General features: G+C 36.5%; 1 protein-coding gene and 1 long non-coding RNA gene across 2 annotated transcripts; one reads left to right on the forward strand and one right to left on the reverse strand.

Moving 5' to 3' along the window:
* Positions 1 to 2,274: 2,274 nt before the first annotated feature.
* LOC118485519 lies at positions 2,275 to 3,529 on the reverse strand. Its single transcript, XR_004876501.1, has 2 exons — positions 3,343 to 3,529; positions 2,275 to 2,624 (listed from the first exon to the last, which is right to left on the reverse strand). It is a non-coding gene; the product is annotated as an uncharacterized LOC118485519 (long non-coding RNA).
* Positions 3,530 to 15,633: 12,104 nt separating this feature from the next.
* Positions 15,634 to 18,406, forward strand: LOC110903499 (type III polyketide synthase A). Its single transcript, XM_022149396.2, has 2 exons — positions 15,634 to 15,865; positions 17,211 to 18,406. The coding sequence occupies exons 1-2, from the start codon at positions 15,661 to 15,663 to the stop codon at positions 18,188 to 18,190; spliced, it is 1,185 nt and encodes a 394-aa protein (XP_022005088.1). The 5' UTR covers positions 15,634 to 15,660; the 3' UTR covers positions 18,191 to 18,406.
* Positions 18,407 to 20,409: the final 2,003 nt, after the last annotated feature.

Genomic DNA, 20,409 nt, shown 5'->3' on the forward strand with positions numbered 1-20,409 from the left:
GACGCTGTTTGACCAAAATTTTTGTTCCCGGGTCCTTTTTCCAACAAGAAATGGTCTCGGGCAGTCCCGAAACCTTCCCTAACATCCTATAACGTCCCAACCCAGGTTATAATAGTAATTTATCCATAACCCATTTCCGTTTTCATCTAAAAGCATAGCTCGAAATCCTTAAATCACTTACTTGTGTGGCGCTTAGAAACGAACACACTTTCACGAGAGCGTAGGTTTGAGGGATTCGAGCATCGTACCTTCATATATTAAATAATTTGCTAACCTTACTACCTTGGTGCAGTACTTGAACATGCAGCAATGAGTCGGTCCTCTTCGTCACCATCCATACCATGTTTCGTATTGACCTCGTTCATCCGTGTGACGAGCTTTCGCTTATGAACATTCTTTCACTGACCTAGATAGGTTTATCACACTATGATATCTGCCATACTCATTATAAAATTGGGGATTATCACATTTCATTCAAGTTCATTTAAACATGATGTTTATTACTTCTCTTTGTTTACATATTATTACTTCCAAGATTCTTTTTAAAGCACTAGTGTGTTAAGCTTATTCATAACGGGTCAATACATGACCATTTCTTAATATATATATATCATTCTCATTGTTTGACCCATTCTTGACGGGTAAACACATAATCATTATTTCGTAATTCTTTAACTCATTTGGTGTACTACACTACACATTTCCTTTCTTCTCTAGCACTTTCTTGGTTTGAAACCAAATTATTTCTCAGCTTCTGCAGTTTGACTTTTCAAGGTCAACTGCCACTTATTTCTTATTATATACATGCGTATCGAAGTACACGTTTGTACTCTTTTTCGATTCAAACATGCTTACGACCTCATAGCTTCACTGTTCCAGTGTTTTCTTGCAAATATTTACCCTTCCCGTTTTAAAGGTTAGTCATAATACATATTTCGCTTACAACACCAACATTTTAGTTCCATTCGCTTATGTACTTTCATTTCTTTTACACACTCGAGTATCTAATTAAATGGGTAATGGCATATATTCTCATAATGAGATTCAAGCATACCACTTACGCCTCGGTAAAATCGAGTTAATTGTGTTCAACATAAATATTTCGTTCTATCCGTATAACGGGTTGAGCTTCATACATTTATTATTGCATTCACGACCACCCGTTCTAAACGGATGGTACCCTATCCTTACTCGACTTGTTCAACTTGAACCGGTCGATTTGCATAGCTTATCATAACCTTCTTTAGCATAACCAAATCCGCAAGGGATTTGCATCATTCGTATCTTTCATTCTTTGAATCCGTTTCGCGGATTCAAGCATTGCATTCACATCTTTCATCCTTGAATCCGTCTTGCGGACTCAAGCATTGCATTCATATCTTTCGTCCTTGAATCCGTCTTGCGGACTCAAGCATTGCATTCATACATTGTCAATCCATACTTTCTTATGGACTCAATATTTCATTCTTATCACTTATACCTTTCACCCTTACATAGTACTCTCAACCTCCCGAGAGTCTTACTACCCATTTCACCCACACACCCAGCCGCTACCAGATCCTATCGGACATACCTGTAACAATCATTACGGTCTCACGAACGTCTTATGTTTCTTGTGTACTGGCCAGGTACACAATCTACATACTAGTTTCGTGTCTTCGTGTAATCGTCACCTTATGTCCGAAGAATTAGGTTTCGGCACGTGTAACATTTTCATAACTTCGTTTCCATTATATTATTATATTCCATTAAAATTTTCATTCACTCGATAACTTTTAGCATTACATGCACCCTTATGCAAAATTTACGTACCTGGGCACTGGTCTTATTACATGCCTTGGTGTCGGTCCGAGACCACAGTCGTGGATCATCCTCATCCAAACAACTATGCTTATCTTACACACAACATAATGTTAGTTTCTTCAAAAACATACTTAAATTCATACTTACATTTGCTTCTACCTTTAGATCTTGATCGAGTCTTGGATTGTACGGGTTCCTCGTCACAAGAGCACACAGGTTTGAGTTCAAGTATTTGCCTCCTCATACTTGATTTCCCTCAAACCAGGGCTCTGATACCAACTTGTTACGCCCAAATTACACATTCCAAAATGTAATATTATCATACTATTATTTAACAAAATTCGGGCATGACCCGTTCGTAATAAGAACAATTCCCTGTAAGACTAACGTGTAATAACTTAAAATACGACGCATCGGAAAACAAGAGCCCAAAAATTTCGTTCTTTAATAGACATATCAAACACATGAAGGTTCAATGCGAAATGCCATATATTCATTAAAACGGATTTATAACGTTTTATAACATTAATACTTCAAAACCTATATGAGTTACACTATGTGACCATTCTCCCCGTACAATCCTTGCTCTCATCTCGAACTAAGTCCGCTTCACTTCAATAAATGTAGAGAAAACCCAAGCGATACCTGTGGACACCACGTAAAACCAAACCATTAGTCATTTACATACCATACAACATTAAACTATATAATAGAATTTCGTAGAGCATTCTATAAAGTAGTCGTGGAATTGTCCAAGCGCTTTCTTAAATACTCTTATCCAAATCCAGCTCCATTTCTTCATGAAGCCAACGATCCCATACCTACATTACATTCCAACTCAACGCACATCATTAGTAACCATAAATACTCGAACACTTTGATAACGTTCATGCATATGTCTTAAGCATTGAACATTCATTCACACATACATTCACACCTACGTACTTATTATCATACATACATACATATATATATATATATATACACTTATATATATATATATATATACATGCGTACCTTCATACATGCCAATGTTCCTTCCTACGCACAATCAATTAATCACGAATATATACACAAGCTTCGTTTACATGTAGGTTTATGCCGGAATGACACATTCACAACCTTACATAGTATAGACAATCTATGATTCAACCCACGTGCCTTTTGGATTCCCATACACGTATACTTATAAAATTTCCTACACTAACACGAAACAATCCGTTCATTCACCAACCGACAACCGAATCATATAAAACTTGTTCCTAATGGTCCGGGAAATGTTCCTCTTACATAAATGACTAAAAATTCTTACCCAAGGTCATAACCATAACGAATTTCATTACATTACGCAACATATGCACATAAAATTCGACCCGTTTAAACCCACCAATTTACTTTCGGCTTAAATACAACCTTCTTCAATAATGAGGCATTATTGGCTTTGTACTTCTGATTATTACATGTTCTTTCATGATGTTTCGTAAACATAAGTATTAATATCTATTAAACTTACTAAAAAGTGAATCGAAATTCACTTACCTCGAGTACTCCAATAAGTGTATTTGTCACCTTGCCTTATCTTGACCCGTTATCCTCCTATGCTTGACCTCTCCTTGACACGTTCCTATTATCTCATTCCATTACATCCATTCAATAGTTAGTATACATAATCATACGCATCAATAATCACACTTCTATTCACGTGTCAATCGCTTAATGAGTTCAACATGTATCATAATACTATAATGCTAATCAATCTAACAATTTATCATTCCATCATCACAATAGTCATACATGAGCTTCTAGCATGCATAATTATGTATTTACATCATGTTCGTTATTCTTTCAAAATTCCATACTTAGAATGATAACATTTTCTAAGTTAGGCAACTTGCTTCATATGTTAAACATTTCATACCATTTCTTAACACCTTGGTTTTTACACATCCATTCTACTATTTTCTATCAACAACCCGTTTCGACCCGTTGGTGCAATTATATGCATAAACTAGTTGGTAAGTGTTTTAGACACTTAAAACAATCAAATAACTTACTAATAATTTATTAAAATTAGTAGTTCATGATTCATACAAGTGTGCATAACAATACAACTATTTTTACTGAATATTTATACTAAAATTTGTGCAGCAACTTTCTGCGCAGCAGCTGTTCACGACACATTTTAACCCATTTATCTTCTGATTCAGTTCTTCATGTTCAAATATTAAATGATCTACACTCAGAGATCTTTCTAAGCATATAAATATCGTAACAATCGGACATTCCTATGATTTTATATGATTTTTATAAAATCAGCACAGAAGCTGAAATGCTTCCAAACAGCTTGCTGTCAAAACGAATTTACTAACTTTTCATGCTGTTTTGACCCACTAAATCTCATAACCAGCCTCTTATGACCAAATATGAAATGTAATATGCGAAACAACCTTTTCAACATATTCATTCATCCGTTTAGTACCCCAACTTTCATTTCATCACGTTTCAATTTACACTTAATTACTCTTTCAAGCATTTCATTGAACACCTAGTGTGCGTTATAATTATAAAGCATAGTGTACAAGTATTTAAAGCATGACTTGCTATTTCATCCTATATGTCATCACTACTCAATCTAATCCTTGCAATTCCCTTAATCTACATCAGTTTAACTAGCATTCGGGTACTATAAGCTGAATTACATATCAATTGCATATATTTATCATTCCTATAATCTTCATATTTATAACACACATTTCACAAAGTGGGTTTATAGAGGCTTTCTTTCAATTAACCAAAATCGAGCATGATTTCTACTTTAGGGGGTATTCTTATCATCTATACAACACAAATCATAACATGATTTCATGATTGGGTCGAAACCCTAATTCTACAACTTATCAAATCCAGAAATTCGACTTACCACTTAATTGGGTATGGGTAAATGATCGAAATCCTACTACATGCAACTAGTAAACATCGATTTTCCCTTGTCAATTTGGCGAATTGGTGAGAACAAGGGTGAGCCCTTGTTTTTCTTTGTTCCTGGTCGATTCACACATATACAGTGTGTGGGTTTTGTGATTTTCTCACTATTAACCTAATAGTTTGGCATTTACCATGTTTCCCCCCTTAAGTTTATTAACTTGTAAATCTTAACTTAGAATCCCACATTTAGGTACCATATTACTACATATTCTTTAGGATCCCACATTTAGGTACCATATTACTACATATTCTTTAGGATCCCACATTTAGGTACCATATTACTATGTATTCTTTAGAATCCCACATTTAGGTACCATATTACTATATATTCCTTAATCACATTAAGTTTATTATTATTTATTGTGTCTTTTATTTTTGGGGTGTTACATTATAGAAGCTTCCATTGACCACGGGGTCGTGTCCAGCGGGCACGGGGGCGTGGTGAAAGTACAGCAGGCGCATTAATTGTAATTGCGATTTACAATTAATGAGGAGAGAGAGTGTCAGACGGGCACGGGGGCGTGTCCAGCGGACACGGGGCCGTGCCCAGCCTTCTGTTCAGCCTATAAATAGGAGTGCTTGGTTTCATTCCATCTCATCCCTTGGCACACCACCTCTCTCACACTCCATCCACCACCCACCACCACCATAACACCATCATCCACCACCATCATCCATTGTCCATCGTAGAGTGTGTGAGTCGTCTCGGGATCCAAGATTGATCGTAAGAGTTCTTGACAATCAAGGCCATGTTTGCCTAAGTCTCTTACATCACTTGGTGAAGACAAGTGTTTAGTATAATACTTTTTATTTTTCAATCTTTTGCACTTTTTATTTGGTTTTGTATTAATGACTTTAATAACTAGTTGCTTATGTTGAAGGTGATCTTTCCTTATCATTTGTCCGTGGTGTCTTGGCATTATTTTACTGTCTATATAAAATAAAAGATTTTCACCATTCATATCTCCACAGTCTATATGGAGGTATGTTGGCTACCTAGTCGGGGGTTAAGGGAACGGTTTGGTAAGGGTCTTGCCCTTGTTCAGCGTTTAGAGGTCCTGCTTGGGACCTGGGTCAAATTTAGTAGGATCTCCTTCAATGCCCATAGGTATTGGATGGCGGGGATCCAAACTCTTTGACCCCCTCATAAGTTAACTACTATTAATACTATAACCCGGCTATTTAGGACTGTATCCCTGCTGACTCAGACTACTTAGCCGAGGGTAACGTCACCGCCTAAAACGGGGCCTACCACAATTTGCATTAATAACTTAATTCATTATCTTTCAATAATCCGACCCTTTAGGATTGTATCCTTGCTGACTCAAACTACTGGGTTGAGGGTAACGTCGCCTTCAAAAGAGGGGCCTACTACAATAACTAAGATAATCTCTTAAACAAGTGCAAAAGTGCGAAAATAATCAAAGGTTATACTAATACACGTGTCGGATCCAAGTGATTCATCTTGTCTATCTGTTTTTATTTTATTTTATTTTTCAGCATTTAGTTAGTTTTTATTTTCTTAGTTTAAAAAACATTTTTCTCACTTTTTGATTTGATTAGACGTTGAGGATAAACCGGTATTAAAAGCTCTTGTGTCCTTGGACGACCTCGGTATCTTACCAACACTATACTACGTCCACGATGGGTGCACTTGCCCATATGTGTGTTTAGTGTTAGTGAATATCGTGTTTTATAAATTTAAAACTTGGCTAAAAGTGTAAAAAGGGCTTAATTATACATCAAAAAAAAATATATTACACCTAACGTGCATCAAGTTTTTGGCGCCGCTGCCGGGGACACAAGGATTTTAAGAAAGCTTAAAATCGACGGCCTAATCAGTTTTTCAAAACCTTTTTAAAACGCGCGCAAATTTTTCTGCATTTTAGCTTAGTTTGCATTTACAGTAGCCTGAACACGGGGCCGTGCTCACTGAACACGCCCCCGTGCTGCATATTTTTAGCTAGATACCCAGATACAGAGTCTGAACACGGGGTCGTGCTCACTGAACACGCCCCCGTGCTCAACGTGACCAGTAACTTTAATTAAAACGCCCAGATACAGACCCTGAACACGGGGCCGTGTCCAGCCTCTGTTTCCATCTTTATTTTTGTTTTCTGGTCCCGAGACTCAGTTGTGATCTGTTGAGTGATTCTTATGAATCAATACTCAGGAGGTTACAACTACACCTATGATGAGGATGATTATAGGGGTAATTATTGCACTAATTGTCATAATGCACGCTCGGTTCAATATAATAACTCATATCAACCATCCAATTCATACAACCATTATGAGGAGCCCAGGTACGAGCCATCAACTTCATACACATCCTATGAAGACCAAAGGTATGAACCTCCTCCCTCATACTCATATTTTGATGAACCAAGGTATGAGCCTTCATACTCATACTTTGAAGATTCAAGATATGAGCCACCGCCTTCATACTCTTATTATGAGGAACCATGGCGTGAACAACCCACCTCATATGAGTACTATGAAGAACAAAGTTTCGACCCTTATCCATCATATACTTACAATGAAGAACAATGGTGTGAACCATCTACTTCATATGAGTACTATGAGGAGCCAAGGATCGAACAACCGGATTCAAGCTTTGAGGATCCCAATTCTTTTTCTCTCACCGAAGTGACCAATAGGATATTAGAACACATTAAAACTATCGAACGTTGCATAAAAGAGTCTCGCGCAAGGGAAGAGGAATCCCGCGCAAGAGAAGAATTAAATTGTAATAATAACATAGAGATAGTTGAAAATGTAAAAATGAAAGAACAAATAAGTGAAAAACCGACACATGAGTTAAACAACGAAAGAGGTGAGGTCGATAACGTTAAATTACAAGAAGAGTCTAATTTAGAAGAAATTAATCTCTTGTCACCTTCTTTTGAAAATCATTGTTTAGTAACCCCTCATGCTAAGTTTTTAAAAGAGCTAAACACTAATACAAAAATTGAAGAAATGGTAAGTGTTAAGTTAACTAATGATCAAACTTCACTAATAAAAGAAGATCCTTTTGAAATTAACACTACACCGGTTCCATGTTTTTTTCAAAATTCATTTATTAGTAATATCACCATTGATAAAGATCTTTGTGTTAACATAATGCCTAACTACATTTTTGAAAAATTAAGTATTAGTGATTTCGCTCCACTTCAAATAGCCATTTTTCTATCCGATCGGAAGGTAATAAAATCAATCGGTGTAGTTGAGGATGTCTTGGTTCAAACAAATCAAATGGTTATTCCAACCGACTTTGTCATCCTCGATGACGCTCCTCTAGTCTTAGGAAAACCTTTCGTAAAAACTCATGAAGCTTTGAAAAACCGGAAATTTAACAATCTACCTCTTCAGTTAGGGGCATCCAAAAGGAGCATAGATCTTGAGCGTTCAATGAAATATCCTTTTGGCAAAAATGACCCCCTAATTGAAGATGAGCCAGAACCACCCGATAAGGAGGGTCTAGCCAAGGACCCTTATAAACGTGGCGCACCACGGAGGCATTCCGCGGAACTATCCTTAGTTTTAAATTAGTTTAACTTTTATGCTTTCTAGTTTAGTTTTAATTTGCAGGAATAAAACACACTCGGGATGGTGAAGGATACTAAGGGAAGCTTGAACCAACACCCCATGCACAAAGAACAGAGCAACCCGACACAAATCTCCATCACAGAAGGCTCAACACGGGCCATGCCCAACCAACACGGCCCCGTGCTGAGCCACCTGCAGAAAAACGCCCAGTTCAGGTAACTGGACACGGGCCGTGTTCAGCGGACACGCCCCCGTGTCCAGGCTTCTGTCTTATTTCTTTAATTTCTGTTACTGGCACCTGACCACGGGGCCGTGCCCGGTCACCACGGGGCCGTGTCCAGGATGCCAGTAACATAAATCTTTGCTTTTTAACCCACTTTTACACATTCTAATCAACCGAAAATCTTATTTTTGGGACACATTGAGGACAATGTGTAATTTAAGTGTGGGGGGGGGGGATGCTAAAACCTTGAATTTTGCAAATCCTAATTACAAGCCTTACACAAAACTCTATTGGAACCGCTAATCACCCCAAATTTTTTTAAAAAAAAAAAATTTTTTTTTACTTGTCTTGGTTTAATTTGGGAATAACAAGTTCTAAGAAGGTTATATTTTTACAAATTTACAACCGATAGCGTCGTGATAACAAAGAACCAACATAAGAAAATTACGAAACGGCATAACAAGTCTAGTTAAAAATTCGATTATATATACTTGATCGCATTAAAAACCCATTCCCACAAAAGTGAGTTTTGAGCCTTTATTGAGCATACAAATATACATCTTTAAACTAAATGCTCATTTTCCGTTTCTTGTGTGAATAGCCGCTTGGTTTCTTACGACTCTAGAACTTGCCACGACGATACATTCCCGGTCCTTACCAACTTAACCCAAGTAAGTAAGTGATGGAGGCGTTAGGACTAACCATATTTTTCTTTCTACACCATTATTTTTCATTTTTTTTACCACCTACCCAAAATCCCCCTAGTTAGCCCCTTTGAGCCTAAACCTTTCATTTCATTACCCTAAAACCCTTTTTACCCACCAAAAACCCTTTTTTATTTTTCACCATTTATTTTAGTAACAAGCTCGGTTTTTCGTAAGATCGCTATTTTATGTGACTTATCAAAAAAAAAATATATATGATGAAGTCAAAAACAAACAAAAGCTATATAAAAGCTTGTTTGGAGAAATACTTCAAAATAAGAGTCACTAAAAACAAGGTGTGTCACGAAAACCGACGCTTTTTACGATTTTCGCCCTTTTACTAACCACTAACCCAACCACCCACCTTTAGCCCAAGCCTAACCCTTCACCCAAAAAGTCCTCTTGATATTTACAAAGGTAAAAAGTTAAAAAGGAGGAGGATTGATTGCTTGGCAAGCCTATGGAAGGCGTAAGTTGTGACAATCCGAACCTTCAAGGTTAGCATTACCTCATCCCATGACCCTTAGTTCGTATCATTACGTTCCATGTGTCATATTAAGTTGGGTTTGTGGGTGCACATAGGTTGAACTTGTTAGAATTAGTTGAGTATAGTTAATTGATTATTGACGAATGTCGTGTTTATGGGCTATCCTAGAAGTGTTATGATTTATGATTACCTCAAGTGTTATGTTATATGATTTCGTCAAGTGTTATGTTATATTACTATGTCAAGTGATATGTTATGTGAATACACCCCGGTCACACATTATCCTGAGCCGCACAATTAGTGTATGGACCAAACACCCTCTCTATGATATCTGCTTACCTCTGGCCCAACTTCCTAGAGTCCTATACGAGCCCAAGTGGATCCGGCCCATCGGTTTAAACATATACACATATACGGATTTTTATTATCTCACAAAGAAACTCACAAAAAAAATAGCGAACCCTAGCTCTCTTTCTCCCTCCTTAATGATCAACGACAGTTTTCTAGTCGAAGACCCCTTTCCTCGATTCGGATCACCTCCTCTCCCACTCTACATCTCTCGGTTAGTTATCATCCTATTTGATTGAGTCTCCTTATTGTGATTGATCAGGTTGCTACTTGTTTTTTTTTATTGCATGAATGACATTCAATAACTAGTGTGTAGGAAAATTGTTGTGAGGTTAAACTGTTGTCATGAAGTGGGAACATGCATAATGATAAATCAATGGACTAGGGTTTGTATGGTGTAGTATTGTGATCATCTGTGTGGCTTGATGTTCGTTAATTGGATTGTATGTGTTTCATGATGAATTATGATTATATGGGGATTTAGAATTAAATACATGAATCTGATGATTGTAAGATGGTATATGAAAACTATGACTTTGCATGATATTGATGTTGGCTGTTAGTGATGTGTGTGCATGTGGTCAACATGTGATCCCTAATCAATTTTGATGTAACAACAATGGTATTCTAATCACTTTTGATGATAATCAGTTTTAGTGGCCCAATAGAATTGAAGCTACATGTTTGGATAAGGCTTGGTAAAATGGCGGCCATGTGTTAAGTCTTGATCTAATCAATTACCTTCACTTTTATTTGAGATTCTTCTTGATTTCTGGTTTACTTCATAATTCATATGATATATTGTCCAGTTCTCTTTTTTTTTATTATTGGTAAATTAAGATCTAGACTCATTTATTTTGATGCCCATGGCTTTATAGCCTAGTGGCATCTTGGGAGTGGGATAAGGCTTTGGAACCAATAGGTCCTAAGTTCGATTCCCACAAGGGGGGTTTTCCCATATTTATTGGGTTTCCTCCTGAATTGGTGTATAGGCATTATGCCTAGTGGAGATGGATATGATCGGGTGGTTCCGCTGGTGGCACGATGATACTCCAGTGGTCCGTCAGTGATTCAAATTTGCCGTTCAAAAAAAAAAAAATTTATTTTGATAAATTTATTTAATGATTTTATCAAATAAACAAATTATTATATAGTTATATTTCCCATCTTGTGACTCCCTATTGAAGCCCTACAGATGTATAAAAATGTAGAAATCACAGATTACTTGAATTATGTTTGTATACGTATGACAATGCCAGTTATGTGAATATCGTTAGCTGAAATAAGAAGTAATGGATTTGTGATGCAAAAGGGACAAGGGTTGAATGGGCCGAAGTCCCCTCTCACTTTGGGCCGATCGGATGATGTGTATAATTTGTATGTGCAGCATGTGAATTGAGAATATATATAAGGAGTACATTATTATTATTATTATTATTATTATTATTATTATTATTATTATTATTATTATTATTATTATTATTATTAAGTGGATTAGTAATTTAAGAACATGAAAATGTGGGGTTTGTGGGATGCAAGTAAAATGTTCAGTTGTATATATATATATGATGGCAGAATTTTTAGCACATGTGTAGATATATTATTACGTGGATGCTACTGTATGACAGCTTGTTAACCTGATTCACTTAAACCTTGTATTGTTTGGAAACACTAGCGTATTGCATGACCCTACATGCGTGTACTTACGTTATTATATAATAGGTCGCGTGTAACGGACTTAACATTTAACGCGTAGAAGTACGTAATCATAAACCGAGCAAAACTAAGGTGAGTTCATCTCTCTTGAGCATGCGTCCCGGTGGTTGGGACAGTCAGTGGGTATCCTGGGGAGGGATAAGTCTTTTGGGTAAAAACGGGAATGTTGGATAATATACTCTTCCTATCACCTTTAAAGTCCCTCCGTGTTGTTTGGTTACCGAGGAGGTAACATGGTATTAGTTAGTAGCGCTACTTAGGTTTGGCAACCTCACCCCGTACCTGGGAGGACGGGTGTTGAACTAATGACCTAGTCATGACCAATGCTTTGATAGGGGCATTGGAGAAAGGGCAAAATAATCAGAAGCCGTCTTGTATTGGGGTATTATCAACATTGTTTTCAACATTACTTTCGGAATTAAATTCAATGGATTAACTAATCAATTTGGTAATCCACGTTTTCGTAAAACTATGAACTCACCAGCGTTGTCTGATACACTTGTTGCATGCTCGCAGGTCGTTAGATACCTTGGTTTGGGAACTTGGTGTCTGGAGTAGCTGGAGTGGTCATGGGTCGACTGGAGGGATTCATGTGATTGATTATTGATACTATACATTGGTTTTGAACAATTTAACTTTGGTTTACTAATTGCTTCCGCTGAATATGTTGGCTTTCATTTAAACTTGTTGATGGTATTTTCATTAATAATTGAGGATTTTATTTATAAACTTGTATGGGTTCAATGTAATTAGTGGCTCGTTGTGGGTATGTCACACGCCTTGCAGGGACATTCCTTAGGTGGTATTTTGGGGGTGTGACATAAGTTCCATGCCGCTCTCGAGTGATTCACTAAAAAAAAAATACACCTTCGGCCGAGTGTTGAGTGATCTCCCGTGAGGTATGTGAACTTGTATATAAATGGAATTTTAATAAGGCATGCTATGCCCGAATAAGTAATTTATCCTGTGAAACGTTCTAAATAAATCATAACGAATAGGATTGTAAATAAATAAAAATAAAACTTACAAAGATCTTGGATTCCCGACACTCTATGACAAGCCAAAAACTTTCTCTTCTACCTATTCCATTTGGGAGTGTAAGCCACATTTAAAGAGTTTTGCTTGAGGACAAGCAAAAGTTCAAGTGTGGGGGTATTTGATGTGTGTAAAATGCAACATATAAATCACATCAATTAAGGCATAAAACTAACCCTTTTTAAGTACTAATGTTGGAAAAAGAGTGTTTTTGTCTTCCTTTTGTATTTTCAGGATGAAATGAGCTCAAATTCACAAAAGAAGCAGAAAGACAACTAATTCTAGCATAAATACAAGAAAAGGAATAAAAGTAGACTGCCCGGACCCTCAACGACATCCTCCAAAGCAAAGAAGAGAAAGCAGAAGTCTGAACACGCCCCATGCTCAGCCAGCACGGGGCCGTGCCCAAGAAGCAACATAAAAGACAAACTTATAGAAGCTTCCATTGACCACCACGGGGCCGTGTCCAGCGGGCACGGGGGCGTGGTGAAAGTACAGCAGGCGCATTAATTGTAATTGCGAATTACAATTAATGAGGAGAGAGAGTGATAGACGGGCACGGGGGCGTGTCCAGCGGACACGGGGCCGTGCCCAGCCTTCTGTTCAGCCTATAAATAGGAGTGCTTGGTTTCATTCCATCTCATCCCTTGGCACACCACCTCTCTCACACTCCATCCACCACCCACCACCACCATAACACCATCATCCACCACCATCATCCATTGTCCATCGTAGAGTGTGTGAGTCGTCTCGGGATCCAAGATTGATCGTAAGAGTTCTTGACAATCAAGGCCATGTTTGCCTAAGTCTCTTACATCACTTGGTGAAGACAAGTGTTTAGTATAATACTTTTTATTTTTCGATCTTTTGCACTTTTTATTTGGTTTTGTATTAATGACTTTAATAACTAGTTGCTTATGTTGAAGGTGATCTTTCCTTATCGTTTGTCCGTGGTGTCTTGGCATTATTTTACTGTCTATATAAAATAAAAGATTTTCACCATTCATATCTCCACGGTCTATATGGAGGTATGTTGGCTACTTGGTCGGGGGTTAAGGGAACGGTTTGGTAAGGGTCTTGCCCTTGTTCAGCGTTTAGAGGTCCTGCTTGGGACCTGGGTCAAATTTAGTAGGATCTCCTTCAATGCCGATAGGTATTGGATGGCGGGGATCCAAACTCTTTGACCCCCTCATAAGTTAACTACTATTAATACTATAACCCGGCTATTTAGGACTGTATCCCTGCTGACTCAGACTACTTAGCCGAGGGTAACGTCACCGCCGAAAGCGGGGCCTACCACAATTTGCATTAATAACTTAATTCATTATCTTTCAATAATCCGACCCTTTAGGATTGTATCCTTGCTGACTCAAACTACTGGGTTGAGGGTAACGTCGCCTTCAAAAGAGGGGCCTACTACAATAACTAAGATAATCTCTTAAATAAGTGCAAAAGTGCGAAAATAATCAAAGGTTATACTAATACACGTGTCGGATCCAAGTGATTCATCTTGTCTATCTGTTTTTATTTTATTTTATTTTTCAGCATTTAGTTAGTTTTTATTTTCTTAGTTTAAAAAACATTTTTCTCACTTTTTGATTTGATTAGACGTTGAGGATAAACCGGTATTAAAAGCTCTTGTGTCCTTGGACGACCTCGGTATCTTACCAACACTATACTACGTCCACGATGGGTGCACTTGCCCATATGTGTGTTTAGTGTTAGTGAATATCGTGTTTTATAAATTTAAAACTTGGCTAAAAGTGTAAAAAGGGCTTAATTATACATCAAAAAAAAAAATATATTACACCTAACGCACATCACCTATATTTTTGGATCAACCCAACCAGCATTTAAATTTGACTATTAAGGGAAAGCATGTATGACGATGATGAAGGTGGCGACAATGATGGTGATGATAATATGATGTGGTTTTTTACGTTTTAAGTAATTTTAGGATGTTGACGATGATGAAGGCGATGACAATGATGGTGATGATAATATGATGTAGTGTTTTATATTTTAATAATTTTAGGATGTTTGTGTGCAAAAAAACAAATGACTTTTAAGTAAATTTAGGATGTTTATATAATTTATATGTTTATCTAGTTTGTGTTGTGTAAAACTGGAAGTGACAAGTTGGGTTTTTGTAAAAATCTGAAAATTATTGAAAATGAAAAAATGGGCACCTTTAGCGGTGACTTTTGTCGCCGCTAAAAGCCCGTTTCCTTGTAGTGAACCTGCCACAAAATCAATTTTGCGTCCATATTACGACCAAAATTGGTCGTGTTTTGTGTTGTCGTATTGCTATGTCAATGATACTTTTAATGTGGTGGATTTACAATGTCCCCATGAGAAAGCTTAAAAAAATCAAAATTTGTTGCCATCTTGTGTATGTAGGTAGTCTAATGAGATGGGTCGCTAATTGGTACTATGGTTGGAAGCCAGTCCTTTAGAACATGATAAACACCGAGTCTTTAACTATATATACTCTATCCGACTATCTCACAACATTAGTTCTTCGATCTTTGCAATCTATTAAATATTATGACAATTGGTAAGTTAAATTCAGGTTTTCCACTGAATAAATAATCTTCTTTGATATAACAAATAATTCATGATTTAGTTATCCCACCACACTTCCAACGTACCAATAAACAAAACAAAATCCAAGAAGTATTTATTAAGCGATTTTAAAACAAATTCATGCTGTTTCTTCTCCAAACCAAACATTCTCCAAGAACCTTCAAATTCACTCCTTATATATACATCATACTCCATCAACCTCTCCACCAATCTTTTAACTCAAGATGTCAAAGATGAATGGCAAGAATGTATCCGAAAATCCCGACTCATCAACCACGAATCGCCTTCCTACTCCTGGAAAAGCCACCGTGCTAGCGATTGGCAAGGCTTTCCCGAGCCAACTCGTTCCACAGGATTGCTTGGTTGAAGGCTTTTTCCGTGACACCAACTGCATGGATTCTGCCATGAAAGCCAAGTTGGAACGTTTGTGTAAGCAAGTTTGTTTTAATAGTAGTTATGTAAAGTTAACGTACAAAGTGCCTTATCGTACAAAACGTACGAAAGGCATGAAAAAGCCAAAAAACGTGGTGGCATTTTCGTAATTATTTTTTGGTAGGGTAATTATCAAAATTACTCTACAAATGATCATGTAGAGTAATTTTGATCTTGTAGAGTAATTTTGTAAAATATTCTTGTAGGGTAATTCTGATGCAGAGTAATTTTGATACACTTGTAGAGTAATTTTGATAATTACCATACAAGATCATAATTACTTTACAAGAACATTTTACAAAATTTATTTACAAGATCAAAATTACTCTACAGGATCATTTGTAGAGTAATTCTGATAATTACTAATAATTACGAAAATGCCACCACGTTTTTTCAGCAAAACCTTCAGTTCGTACGTTTTGTACGTTAAAATTATTTGTATTTGATCTTTTACACCTAAATACCAGCTAAGAGCATTCACATCCAATCCACTAAAAATATACATACATTTCACTAAAAAACAACTCCTATATCAATATATTTCCACTAAAAACAAATACTTTTTCTCTCCTTTTCAATATATATTACATTTTTCTCTCTCTTTCACTCACAACCACTTTTAATATATATTAAAAAATTATAGTGGGTGAACAGTGTCCCCCCAAATATACAGATTAACAGTAATATTTCTCTCTCCTCCACTCACAACCACTTTTTATACTCTTTACATTTTAAAAACCCCACACACTACATATGATGGACTGGATGGGAATGCTCTAATCTTATATTTGCAACGATTGTAACACCAAAATTTTAGCTTAGAACTTATGGGTGTTTAAATGACTTCTATAAGAGAACTATATTATTACCGATAACACTACTAGAAAAGCATGTCTTTGCAACAAATTTTCTACCGAAAAAACGGTATAAAATATTGAAACCGATTTACAATGGAATCACACCACAATGAAAATCACACCGGTCGCAAAATTAGCGACCACCATTAATCCAGTGGCAAAATTAGCAATTGCAATCAATCTGGTGCAATACGGACGTATATTTTGCGACAGTGTCATTTCATCGCAAATCGTTCGTAAAATGGAGACCTAAATATCCATGGATATTTTGCGACCGCACTTTCGACGACAAAAGCCTATTTGCAACTGATTTGTGACCAAGTAAACTAGATTTTTCAATCATTCACATACGGCTAGGGATAAAAAGAATACATATATGTTTTGTAATGTTTTTTTAGGAAAATAAAGTAAAATACCTTAACTCACCACCTTTTTTCTACTGAGCTCTAAATTTTAAGAATTCCTTTTTTCCTTTGCAATGCTAGGTAAAACAACTACAGTGAAAACAAGATACACAGTGATGTCGAAGGAAATCCTTGACAAATATCCAGAACTAGCAACAGAAGGCTCAGCAACTATTTCTCAAAGGCTCAGCATAGCGAACCAAGCTGTAACCGAGATGGCAAAAGAAGCTAGTTTAGCATGTTTCAAACAATGGGGAAGGCCTGCTGAAGACATCACTCATGTCGTCTACGTTTCATCAAGCGAAATTCGGCTTCCTGGAGGTGATCTCTATCTTGCTAGTGAGCTTGGGCTAAGGAATGATGTTAATCGCGTAATGCTATACTTCTTGGGATGCTATGGTGGTGTTACTGGCCTTCGAATCGCTAAAGATATCGCAGAAAACAACCCTGGAAGCCGAGTGTTGTTGACCACTTCTGAGACCACCATTTTAGGTTTTCGACCACCAAACAAGTCGCGTCCATATGATTTAGTTGGAGCGGCTCTTTTTGGAGATGGGGCTGCCGCCGCTATTATTGGGGCAGACCCAATCTCCAAAGTTGAGTCCCCGTTTATGGAACTGAGCTACGCGACGCAACAGTTCCTCCCAGGGACTCATAATGTGATAGATGGTCGGCTTACCGAAGAGGGAATAAATTTTAAGCTTGGAAGGGACTTGCCCCAAAAGATTGATGATAACATTGAAGGGTTTTGCAAGAAATTGATGGAGAAAGCCGGTGGTAACTTGGAGGATTTCAACGATTTGTTTTGGGCGGTGCACCCAGGTGGTCCGGCTATATTGAACCGGTTGGAGACTACATTGAAGTTGAGAGGGGAGAAGTTGGATTGTAGTAGGAAGGCTTTGATGGATTTTGGGAATGTGAGTAGTAACACCATCTTTTATGTGATGGAGTATATGAGGGATGAGTTGAGGAATAAAGAGAATAGAGAAGAATGGGGGCTTGCTTTGGCTTTTGGCCCTGGGATCACTTTTGAAGGCATTCTTCTCCGTAGCCTCGGTTAAGTTGGTGCAAACAAACAAACGTACCCATTAAAATCTCACTGATACCGAGAGAAACCCCCTTTTAGTATTCAAGTATTATATATATTACAACTTTATAGTTCTTAACATAGTAACAACATGAGATGCCAGTATCTTTACATAATGTTATTTGATGGAATGTTGATGATAAGGTAGAATACATATATTTAATGTCAAATTTCCAATGGTTCTTCCTAAGTATTGTAAGAAAATATACTCTATTCAAGCTTTATATTCGAAATCTTTGTTCAAGTATGTTAGTTAATAAATAGTGACTCCAATGTTGAAAAATTTGGATGAAAGCAAAGACAAATGAAAAAATTTTTAAAGCTGAAACACCAACCACCACTGTTGAAGATTTTTTTCGTTTCTATATCTCTAGATAACCCATACATTCCCGATAAAAGGGCTTCGATGATCTTCCGCGTCAATTAATTTATTGAAACTGAGGGAATTTATTGATTGAAACGGGAGTCCATAGAGAAGAACTTAGATTGTGGTTGTTTCCTAGTATACTTTATATATATATATATATATATATATATATATATATATATATATATATATATATATATGTATATATATATATATGTATATATATATATGTATATATATTTAGTGTTCATTATATATTTCATTCCAATCATTAGGGCAAATTACATAAGGATAGCAGGTAGACGAGCAACAAACTTTATATTGGATCATGATCATATTGCTCAAGTAAGACTATGTTAAGTTGGATACATTACATGTGTGAATAGTTCTCCTGTTAGTTTCTTTAGTTAACAAAGAGATAAGCAGTAGTCACTTTTGAGAATAATCAGATTAAATTAATTAGAGAAAATTATGGTATCATAAATAAAACACAATTAAACTGCCAGGCACAGATCAAGATTTAAGACTACTAACTGTGTATATGCTAGAAACTAGCTTTAAAGATAATGGAAAATTGCAATGCTTGAAATTAATAGAGTGTTTATGCAACCTTTCAATGGGAAGAAGATGATACATAGTAAAATATAATTTTATTTTAGATTGAATAATTGTCAAATGTTTTTTGATTTTGGTTGATAAATGGGCTGTTTGGCAACTTCTGAATGGCTAAGTGCTGAACTAGTAAGAGGTCTGAACTATTAAGTGTTGAACCAGCAAGAGGTCTGAACCATTAAGAGCCTGTATAATGCTTAACCCTTCAGAGGCAAATGTCTGACCAATTCAGATTAGAGGTCTTAACATTCAGACTCTGTATAATACTTAACCATTCAGAGGCAAATGTCTGAACCATTCAGACATCTGCTCACGAAACAAACAGTTTGAACCAATAAGAAGTCTGAACCATTAAGAGTCTCATTAAGAGGTAAACAAACAGCCCTAATCCGCGTTCATGAAATATTCAAAACTGGTGTACAGATTACAGACTTAAATGGCAGCCCAAATGAATGACAACTAAGTTTAGCCCAAATGCTATATACAAAACTGATTTAAATAAAACTCTACTTACTATTTCAAATCTTTTAAAATCATGGATGAGCTCAAGAGTTGTTAAAATATATTTTTTTTTATTATTTTAACGGTTTGTGAGTTTACTCGAATAAACTTTTGAGTCTCGGATATGAGGATATAAATAGTTTGTGAAAACATTAAAATATTTAACATAAAATACATAGCAAGTCTATGAATCACGAAGGTTATTTTATTGTTTGATGCTCTTCCCTATTTCTTATTTAAATGTGATGCTATATATTTTAAGATGAACACTTGAATAGTTATTCTTCTGGATTTTAAACTGTTTGCATCCACTCCTTCACCGTATTAGTTGCCAAAGTTTCACAATCGATTAAAATTGGTTACAAGATTAGCAAATGTTTTTAAATCATCGCAAATTTTAATAAAAATATTTATTAAACTAAAACTTAACTAGTTGCAAATTTTGTAAAAAGTTAATTACTGAAGAAACTCAAAGTGATATCAAATACAAGACTGATGAAATTCGATACTTTTATTCAAGCTCACAAAGGGCAATTTACAACCTTACATCATAACGTAAACATAATAGAAAATAAGGAACGATAAACGAATAAAGTGCAACAAATAGGGGTGCAAACGAGCCGAGCGGCTCACGGGCTACTCGAGATCGGCTCGAGTTCAGTTCGAGAAAAAGCTCGAAACGAGCCGAGCCTTATCGAGCCCGAGCCGAGCTT

This window comes from Helianthus annuus, chromosome 13 (genome assembly GCF_002127325.2).
Source record: "Helianthus annuus cultivar XRQ/B chromosome 13, HanXRQr2.0-SUNRISE, whole genome shotgun sequence".
NCBI classification, from domain to species: domain Eukaryota; kingdom Viridiplantae; phylum Streptophyta; class Magnoliopsida; order Asterales; family Asteraceae; genus Helianthus; species Helianthus annuus.